The following is a 10,471-nucleotide window of genomic DNA, read 5'->3' on the forward strand; positions in this document are numbered from 1 at the left end:
AAAGCTAATTGATTAGACTCAAGGTTCTGTGTTTATTTTCACTTTGAGGTCACCCATAAATTCCAACAAATCTCCATGTTCTCATATCGTCACCGGTTACATCATTACATATATAGTTTTGAGAAAATGAGTTGAATATGAAATATACCTCTTTTTTCCATGAGAGACATAGACCTCCGGCAGTTCCTCTACTTCACACTCCAAAAGCGTTCGAAAAATCAATTTTATCTCTCAGAAACTCTACAGCAGCTTTATTAATTTTTGTTTCTAATATGAAAACATATCTGGGGAAAACTTAATGCTGCATTTACGGAGCTGACGAATTGTAAAACGTTTGCCTATCCTTTGACAGTTCCAGCATAAGAGACTCATTTTTCCCGACGGGGTTGGAGAGCTCCAACCTCCGCAGATATTAACCTTGAAATCTATAAAAGAATTCAGTTTGCTTCGCTTTCCTGGCCCTTCCTTATCATTTTCTGTTTCGATGTCTATTTCTTTTGAATTTCTTTATTGGTTCCAATGAGTTTTTTCTTGTGTCCCTAACTTTGTAAATGACCTTGCTTCACGTTTTCACTTCTTGCCTTCTTTTTGTTAGTTTTTGCATTATTTCATTTTCCAACACCATTAACCCCGAGATTGATACTATGGCTTTATTTTCTTGTCCAAATACTTTTTTTCTGAATATGATTTTGAATGCTTCTCCTAAATATTCCCTTCCGTTGACTCATTAATGCCTTTTTAAGGCACCTAATTCCTGCCTTGAACTTGCATCCTCATTCCCAGATTCTTTTCCTCGGTTCCACTTGTTAGAAAATGTGGGTATTACACCACACATTGTCGTGTCATTTTGAGTTGCGCTTGAGTGGTTGGTTATTACGTGTGCAACGAGTGACACTTAGAATGTGTTCTCCTTCACGGGAGCTTTCCGAGATACTTTGAATCACTTAAAATGATTAAGGGATGAGTGAGATATGATTATCCAAAGATGGTCCCTTAAGAATGGAATATAAGTTATAAATCCTTAAGTCCCACATTGAAAAGGAAAAGAGGTTTCTTTAGTTTTATATAGCAACACACATATGAAGTGTTCACTTGTGTTATCTATGTGTTGCTCCATCACCTACGCGGGCGCGCGGGGGGTGCAAATTGTGGGCTTTTGAGGGGAAATCTGAGGCTTGCGAAGCCTTCGAGCTTGCCCGTGTGTGCAACGTGCGGACACGAATGTAGCAGAAAATTGGCCTGAATAAAGCCAGACTATTTTTGCTGATTTTTATTTTCCGCTGGGCCTGGGCTCAAATAAATTGACTTACGGTTTTATTTTTTGTGTCGGTCAAATTAATTGATTGATTATAATTGATTGACCACCGATCTAATTAATTAACATGCTTTAATTAATTATTAGTGCACACGTTTTTCCTCCCTATATAAACACCTCTAGGGCGTTAGGGTTAAACACACAGTCAACCCTAAACACCTACCCTCTAACCCGTGATAGTTTCTTACTCGCTTTCAAGCTCGCTGGGAGTGCCAACCTTCGGCATTGCCACTGTAATCCGTTTTATCCTTGGAGGCTTTTCGCTCGCACAATACCGTGAGGGCTAATAAACTTTAAAGAGACAGTTCCGCACTAGACTCGAATTTTTCTAACATTCGTCATATGTTTCATATCTCCGTTCTTTTTCTGTTATTCGATTATTGTTTTTGCACGCACACACCTATACTTATATTTATTTTTTACACAGATTGTTGGTAACAATCTTAAAGCTTAACATTTTTAATCTGTGACTAACAAATCTGTCTTGTGTGTTTTCTGTTATTCGTATATTTTATATATATTAATCGCAAATTGTGGATCACAGTATAATCGGTCGGTGATTAATCTTCTTACCAGTAGAAGTTCCAATTTTTCTTTTGTAACTGAATCCTCTATTCCTAGATCAACCAAGTCACATTTCTCATCTTTTAAACCGAACCTTGAACACTTTGAGATAATTTCTTCGGTCATTTGACCAAAATCTAGCGTCAAACGACGCTATTAAAATATTATGATATATAGTTTAGCCTGAATACATTATCTCAAATTTCTTCACTTATCATCATGTTCTTCAGGTTCCTATTCGTAATAATCATCTTTACGTGGGTTTGCCGAAGGCAGTATACATGAATAAAGGGGAATAAAGGGGAGGTCGTCCTATTTATAAAAGATAAGGTCTGGATCAGGTTGTACAGTTGGAAATGAAAGATATTATCTCGAGCTGGTAAGGATACTTTATTGAAACCAGAGTAATTCAATCCATTCCTTCGTATATTATAAGCGTCTTTCTTATTCCTCAAAAAATATGTGAAGAGTTGGAACGCTTAATGAATAAATTATGGTGGATGTCAAGTATCAATCAAAGGGTTAAGTGGATGTCTTACTGATATAGCGGCTCATGCTATAGCTAGACAAGCTAATTGTCCAATCATAAGAAATGGTGTTGGTACCTACCTTTCTTATCGATGTTTTAGCTAAGAATAATCAATAATAAATTTCTTTTGATTCAAAAAAAATATTATGATATACAATTGAAAATATATATTATGATGTACTTAGTATAAAAATGAACAAATAAAATAATAAAATATTAAAGTAAATAAATAACTGGCTATTATCAAATGAAATAGTGTATCCCGCTTCCTTGTATTTTTACAAAATTATATGTGCAGATGTGCTCAATTCATCCTATGCTATAACCCTAAACGGGTTAAATATCAAAGTGGTCACCGAAGTGGAGGTGATGTATCACTTCGTTCACTGATCTTAACGGGGTATCATTTCAATCATTAAAGTCACAATAAATATCAATCAAGTACCTCCAAATTTTAGTTCAAAGAGTAAAAATATTATTTATAGAGTTTTACACATTGTTTTTGAATGCTACCACAACCAAGTAAAAAGTTATGACTTCTAGTATTTATGACAATATATTTAGATTTTATCAATTTTGTTTACTATTTATTTTTAATTAAAACAAAAATAATAATTATATAATAAAAAATAAATAGTAAATAAACTTTATAAAATCTAAATATATTATCATAAATACTAGAAGTCATAACCTCTTACTTGGTTACGGTAGTATTCAAAAATAATGTGTCAAACTCTATAAATAATATTTTTACTCCTTGAACTAAAATTTGGAGGTACTTGATTGATATTTACTGTAACTTTAGTGATTGAAATGATACCCCGTTAAGATCTGTGAGTGAAGTGATATATGACCTCAACTTTAGTGACCACTTTGATATTTAACACAACCCTAAACCCCAAAATGTACAAATTCAAATCTGTTTACACAGCAATCTCAAAAACTCCATTAATTACAACATTTCTACTGAAATAAACACGCCCTTATTCTCAATCAACTTCAATCCCCAAGAAACAACAGAGAATAAGAGACAATGGTTATGGCAATTACATAGAAGTTAAGAAGAAAATGCGCAAAGTCGACTAATATCAGGACTTATTTTTCAGTCAACGCAATTGTATCATCTCAATTTCTCGTCTTGATAATCTTTCTCGCTGTCTCGGCTTCAAACAATTTGAAGCTGGTAGGTTCCTGCTTAAATTTCCCCATGTTTTCGAGATTTTCGAGCATCCTGTTCAAAGAAATTTTTATTGTAGGCTTACTCATAAAGCGATTAATCAAATGGAGCAGGAAAATGAGGCCCTTATTGCTCAAATACCCGATGTTGTGACTAGGCTTAGGAAGCTCCAACAATGGTAGACTTAGGCTTAGGATTGCACGAAGGGAGTTTGGGTTACCCCGGTGATTTTGAATTCTCGATAGTTCTTAAGTATCCCGAGTATTTAAATTGTTTGAGGATCATGAGACTAGTAATAAGTACATTGAGGTTCCGTATTGGTCGCCGAATGAGCTTGTGTCTGGTTATGATTTGAGGTCACTGGAGGCAAAGAATCGAATGGAGAAGAGGGCGGTTGCGACTATACATGAATTGTTGTCGTTGACAGTTGAGAAGAAGATTAGTTTGGAGAGGATCGCACATTTTAGGATGGCTATGGATTTGCCTAAGAAGCTTAAGGATTTTTTACTTCAGCATTAGGTTTAGGGGATATTTTATATATCTACGAGAGGGAACCATGGGAAACTTCATACAGTTTTTCCTAGAGAGGCCTATAAAAAAGGAGAATTGATTGAGCCTAATGATTTGTACTTGGCTAGGAGGAAATTGGCTTATTTAATATTATTGAGTCCTAGAAGAGCTACCGTTGATAGCGAATTGCTTAGTTACAGGACTGATAGAAATGACAGAGGTCATATGAACTTTCAAGAAGACTCTGTTGAGAATAATTTGGGGCATTTTGATGATTAAAATATTGTTGAGCAATGTGGGGAAGTTGAAGGAGATTTTGAATTGGACATAAAATGCGACTCCGATTGCACAGATGAGGACGATGTTTCTGATGAACTAGATGATATATATATGATGCTTATGTAGTCAATGGACTAATGTATTGCTTGATGGCCCGAAGATAACCAAGGAATTATCAGGTGCTTAGGTAACAAAAATATGTTGAAATAAGATTTTAAACTTTAGATTATGGTAAAGAAATCCAGATTCAAACATCAGTTTAATCATTTGGAGGATATCATATTCCGTCATTAAACCATTTATCTATGTATGTTATGACGTATACTATCATCTTGTGTGGGAATTTTTACATAACTAGCTTGCACATGTGGTCTTTTACATGGGTCCTTTAAGTATTAATCTAATAATTATTCTGCGCAAGTACAGCTACCAAGGTGGAGCAAAGCGATTGATGAGCTTCACCATTCTCTCAGTAAAGCAATCTTATAATTTCATGCATATTTATGTCTTAGCATTCAAGTTAAATATTTAGAAATTAGTGTTTGCTTATCAATCTAAATGTAGTTTGATTATGCAACTTACCTTCTGTAGTTGAAAACGTGTATACAAGGCTTTAGAGCAGGAGCCCAAATGATTAAATACTGTTACCTTCTAGTTGGTGACTTGTCAAAACTTAAATATGCAACCGCTAAAAACTCATGTTATATATAGGTAATTTATTTTCCTTCCTCCTATTATTACACGAGGTGACAGGCTGTTGATATTACACGAGGTGACATAATTTGTTGGTATGGGTTAGACATGAAAAAGTCAAAATGTGGGTTATTTGGGAAACTATTAGGCACAGAGGGCAGATTTGTTCTTGGAGTAAAAGTATATGGCATAGGCTAGTCATCCCCAGATACGCGTTTACGGAATGGTTGTTGTGTCTAGGTCGCCTTCCCACCCAAGACAGATTAACTTCTTTTGGTTTGAATGTTGATATATTATGTTGCTTGTGTGTTGGAGGGCTGGAGTCTCATGAGCACTTGTTCTTAAACTGCACTTTTAGCAATTTTGTGTTGAACCATATTCTCTCAAGGCTGCGAATTTCTATTTCTGGAAATAGTAGGGTTCAACTTATGGACTCGTGTTTGGCAGTGGAGCACAGGGGGCTTAAAGCTATGGCTCTCTTGAGCCTTCAGATCTACTGCTACCACATATGAAGAGAAAGGAACGCATGAAGGCACGACAAAAGTTGCCTTGGTCCTTGCAAGTTGCTTCAAGGGATTATAGTGGATGTTAAGGCCCGCATTATATTATCTAAGTGGTTTAAGGAATTAGATTGCATAGGGTTTATTGCAGATTGACATATCTAGTCTAGGACTGTCATGAAGCTTTTTTGCTTCCTATTTTCAATCTATATTTCCTAAATTGATCATCGATAGCAGTCTTTAGGGGTTTGCCCTAGAGTAAGGATTAATCCCTTTTTTCTTATTTATATATATTCATAATTAGCAAAAATAATAATATATATATATATATACCTCCTCAATTTTGGAGGGAGTTCATAATGATAATGTGTTATAATATATTAACTTTACTAATATCAGAAAGAGCTACTAAAAAGAGAGATAATAATAATTCGGAAGGAGATAAAGAGCATATATTATAAACATATATTAGAAATACTGGATACAAGTTTTACATTCCATAAAGACCATATTTATGACGGAGATGAAAAACAATAACATTCAATACATTATCAAAATTTCTACTTCTAAAACTAGATTGGACCTAGAAATTCCAATCAATTATAACCCCTCTCACATTTTTTAACCCCTTCAAAAGAAACAAAATCATCCACAAAAAGCAAGTATTTTTTAAAATGCACATAAAGAAATGAACACAAAATAGACATAACATTATCACTCTCTAACAAAACACAAAAAGAAAAGTAACAAAAGTCTAAGAAACCTTTCGTCTCATGCTTCTACATTTGCTAAGTAATCCACCTAATCCTAATCCTAATCAGATATTAGCTGGTCGGATTCCCCATCATCGGCTATCCGCATTGTCGACGCCAGCATCACCACCACTGTTACCCTCCCCGTCCTCTGATTTTAGCTCCTCCTCCTCCTCCTCCTCCATACTTCCTCTCGCACGTTTATTCCCAATCGGAACACCAAATAATCTCGGGCTAGCTATTTCTTCTGCTTCACGTGCATTTCCTATCATCAGATCATCACAGTAGCGCTTCAAAGGCAGCAGATCAAGCGGTTTCACAACGGCCTGCTGCTGTTGCGAACTACTCTCTGCCTGATTATTACTATTATTACTGTTATTATAATTATTAGCACCACCATAATTTGACATGATTACATAAATATTGTTGCATAAACTCTTCATCTGGCTCAGCTCTTTGTTAAGCTGCATATTCTCTTTTCTCAACCGCTCGTTCTCGCCCACAAGCTCAGGATTAGTACTTGGAACCGAATCTCTACTAATTGGTTGAGATGAATTAGAAGAAATGACTTGCTCCTCGCCTGAATCAGTGGGTGATATTGCGCGTATAAGCCGAACAGGAGATGCCACTGCAACTGTAACAGGCGGGGGAGATGCAGCAGCCGTGAGATTAGCAATTTTCCGACGCTGAATGTCACACAAAAGACGTTTCTCGCCTCTACGGAAGCAATCGTTGGAAAACTCCCACCGATCAGGAACTACTTTGCGAAATCCCTAAAACAATGAAACAAATCTTAATTAATTAAAAAAAACAAAGAAAGAAAGCTATTTTGGTGTCATAATTGACATGAGTATATATATACTTACATATGTATTCAACTGTCGAACAAAACTGGAGAAATTATTGTGCTTGAAATATTTAGGGAGCAAATGAGAAGCAAATTCAGTAGGATTCCAAACAACAAAAGTAGATCCGTCTTGATTCCAGGAAATGACATGATCGATAGAGGGGTCATCAACAAGCTGGTAAGTTTTGGTGAGAAACGGCGTCGGAAGAGATCTGGATGACTCCGCTGCATTTGATTCTCCGGCAGGAGGTGGAGGTGGAGGTGGAGGAGGAGACATTAGAGCAAATAGATAGATAGATCTGGTTAAGGAATGAATGATAATTGAGTTAGTTTGGAAACAAGGGTAGGGGCATTATTGTGGCAAGTAAGTCTAGAAGTTTCTTGAGCATATATAGAGAGAACTGGAGAGGGAGAAAAAAAGAGGGTAGAATAGAATAATGCCGAGGAAAGGAAACCACCAGAGATAGAGAGAGCGGGGGCTTAGAAAGTGTAGAGAGACAAGAAACAACGAGAAGCTACTTGCGTTACGTTTTCTCCGGAACTTTCTTCCCACTGCCTTACGTGTCATTACATTACAGGTTGTTATTTGTTCTTTTTATTTTTATAAATAGGTCCCAAAGGAATTATAAATTTCAGCATGCCGGAATCAGATTATTATGATCCGGATTTATTTTGAATTCCGCGTGACTTGTAACGTAAAAATTATATAATTGCGGCCCCTCGTAAATTTTAAATTTACCAAAAATGTATTCCTAGTTTAAATTTGAGGAGATTGGGAAATATTTGTAATGATTTATTTTCACACGTGTCCGAAATTTTTGAAAAAAATGTAAAAATAGAGATTAAATATGAATCAATTTCATTCAATTTTTTCTAAAAGTTAGATGATTGTGAAAAAAGATTAATTGGGATGATAATTATATTGTATATTTTAACAAATTTTTACGTTCTCTTGCTATCTTCAAAAAAATTACGAATATATGAAAGAAATTTACGTATCAAATATTATTTTTTTCCGCAATATGTAATCCCTTTTTTTTATTCTTTTTTCATCTAAAAATCTTGGGAACACCGCGTAATATATGGGAATGAGAATCCTTGTGAAATATATTATGTAAAATTGAGAAAATTCAAAATTCTAATCAATCAATAATATTTATCTTTATATATATATAAAGGAAAAACAATCGCTCGAATTATATTTATTTATTTATTCTAAATCTCAACTAATTTATATGGGATGTTGACTTCAGTATGTGATGTTATGAGTATCAAAGTTCGTATTGATATCTAATTTGATATGAAATTAAAATGAGTATTAAAATCAAGAGTTCGGTTTTGAATAAAGTTTATGATTTAGTTCAGAGTCACTGTTCATGTTGTTGTTTACGATATTTCCGTAAACACTGTTTTACGAGTTTTATTCTCGTCGAGATTCAAAGTATTGCTGAAGCATTTCGCTCAAAAATATCAAACGAATTTTGAATACAGATGAGGAATCAATTCTGGGATTCCTTAGCTAAATTTTCTGATTCAACAATTATGATTTTAATTGTTCAGCTCTATTGCAGATGTCGGTTTTTATATCAAAAGACCTTATATATGTTATAATGAACTTGGTGATCATTTCTTTCGCTCATACTTGCCTGTTTTTAAATTTAACCTTCAGTGAGGATTAGCTTGCACTGTTTATATCAAAAGACCTTATATATGTTATAATGAACTTGCTGAGCATTTCTTTTGCTCATACTTGCTGAGTATTTCTTTTGGAAGGTGGTTGGTCCAGGGTTTGCGGACTAGTGTAAGTTTTATGGTGTAAAGTTGTTTATATTATATTATATTATATTATATTATATATTATATTATATTATAGTTATGTATTGTATAGTTGGGTCTAGTATACTTCTTTTCGAAGTTATACTAGCGGGTTAGTCAAGTGATTTGGAATTGTTGAAAAGAGCTTTGAAAGAAAGTGGAAAATTTATTTGTGGAAATTTGGATATCTTGTTTCTAGAACTGTAACCTTAAAAGATCTTGGATTAGTTTGGGGTCATAGATGCCAAATATCATCTGTTGGCATTTATTTATTGATTTAACATGTTATTTTCGATTGAGGCTTCATAGTGACGACCAAATCCTCTGACCCCAGATTTGGGGGCGTTACAGGTTGGTATCAAAGCTGAGGTTATAGTAAACTAGAAACGAGAGTATGTAGGAGTGTGTATAGTTATGTAAGGACGTTTGAGCTCATATCGAGTTCGTGTTGGACTATCGAATATAACACCAATGATTAAGTTAAGATAAGGCAAATTCGGTTGAGTCGGTTGTGCTGAGCTGGATAGAACTCGTAGCAGCTGCAAACTTCTATTGTGGAATCTTCCGAGACTACGATTCGACGACGATGGAGATTATCGATATCCTTGGAACGTGAAGAAGTTTCTAGAATTGGGTGACAAGTCAACAGAATAGTTCAAATAAAATATAAGTATTAAGATCTTGGAAATACCTTCTCTTTCTATAATTTCTTTTGTCATCTATCAAAAAGAGGTATATGTTAAATGACATAATCCATAACACTCGTTTTCATTCACGTAATGTGCCAGAGGCTGTCATGAAACCTATTTCCAAGTTTTGATAACTCTGCCAAGTTTTAATAATTTAACTTTCACTTCTCTTATATAGTGGATAGTTTATTCGTGATGTGACACCACTTGCTCATTTTGGCCCATAATTTTGTTTTCTGGATTTCATTTCCTCCAGAAATATTAACTTTGAAATCTTTTCAGTTTTGATCTGAGGATTGCATTATCAAGTCATTTATTAGAAACCCTTGAATATTCATTTGATTTTGAATTCCTTTTATATTCTGACTGAGATGAACAACCCTAACTATAGGGGACCCAAGGTATACCTTCATGTGTGATAGGAGTTGGATGGGACGCCATTACTTGTGTTTGTTGTGACTACAAGAAGGTTAACAACCTTTAGTAGTGTCTTAATTTGAGCACGCAATACTAAGTTCATTTGATCATACTGATCTCTCAGTTATTCTTTCATTTCAACAACAGTTTCTCACAAATTTAGATTTTGGTAACCACAATGGTGGGACACCCGTTATGATATGAAATTATTTTCTCTTTGAATTCCATGATTTTATTATCTCAATTATACGAAGGTATGCCAATCAAGTTGAGATGAGTTATCCGGGTCAATGGAAAGTAAGACTTTTGGATGAAATTACCACGGGCAAAAGTGGACTACAATGTGAATTAGAATATCAGTGCGTATAACGAAGCCAGTCTGTT

The 10,471-nt window shown here is 34.8% G+C and overlaps 1 protein-coding gene and 1 pseudogene across 1 annotated transcript; one reads left to right on the forward strand and one right to left on the reverse strand.

Annotated features, from left to right (window-relative positions):
* The first annotated feature begins 3,398 nt into the window (after window positions 1-3,398).
* Window positions 3,399-4,752, forward strand: LOC141713305 (protein ROOT PRIMORDIUM DEFECTIVE 1-like; annotated as a pseudogene).
* A 1,463-nt stretch (window positions 4,753-6,215) lies between these two features.
* On the reverse strand, window positions 6,216-7,660 carry LOC141713304 (heat stress transcription factor B-2b-like). Its single transcript, XM_074516657.1, has 2 exons — window positions 7,186-7,660; window positions 6,216-7,092 (listed from the first exon to the last, which is right to left on the reverse strand). Exons 1-2 carry the CDS (start codon window positions 7,441-7,443, stop codon window positions 6,412-6,414), a joined length of 939 nt encoding a protein of 312 aa, XP_074372758.1. The 5' UTR covers window positions 7,444-7,660; the 3' UTR covers window positions 6,216-6,411.
* Window positions 7,661-10,471: the final 2,811 nt, after the last annotated feature.

The sequence above is a fragment of the Apium graveolens genome, chromosome 3 (assembly GCF_009905375.1).
Source record: "Apium graveolens cultivar Ventura chromosome 3, ASM990537v1, whole genome shotgun sequence".
NCBI lineage: Eukaryota > Viridiplantae > Streptophyta > Magnoliopsida > Apiales > Apiaceae > Apium > Apium graveolens.

Excerpts from the sequence above, each read along its gene's own strand:
- LOC141713304 (XM_074516657.1), bottom strand. The coding sequence starts at position 7,443 with ATGTCTCCTCCTCCACCTCCACCTCCACCTCCTGCCGGAGAATCAAAT. Across the intron at positions 7,093-7,185 it reads TTCGACAGTTGAATACATAT|GGATTTCGCAAAGTAGTTCC; the intron begins GTAAGTATATAT and ends TCATTGTTTTAG.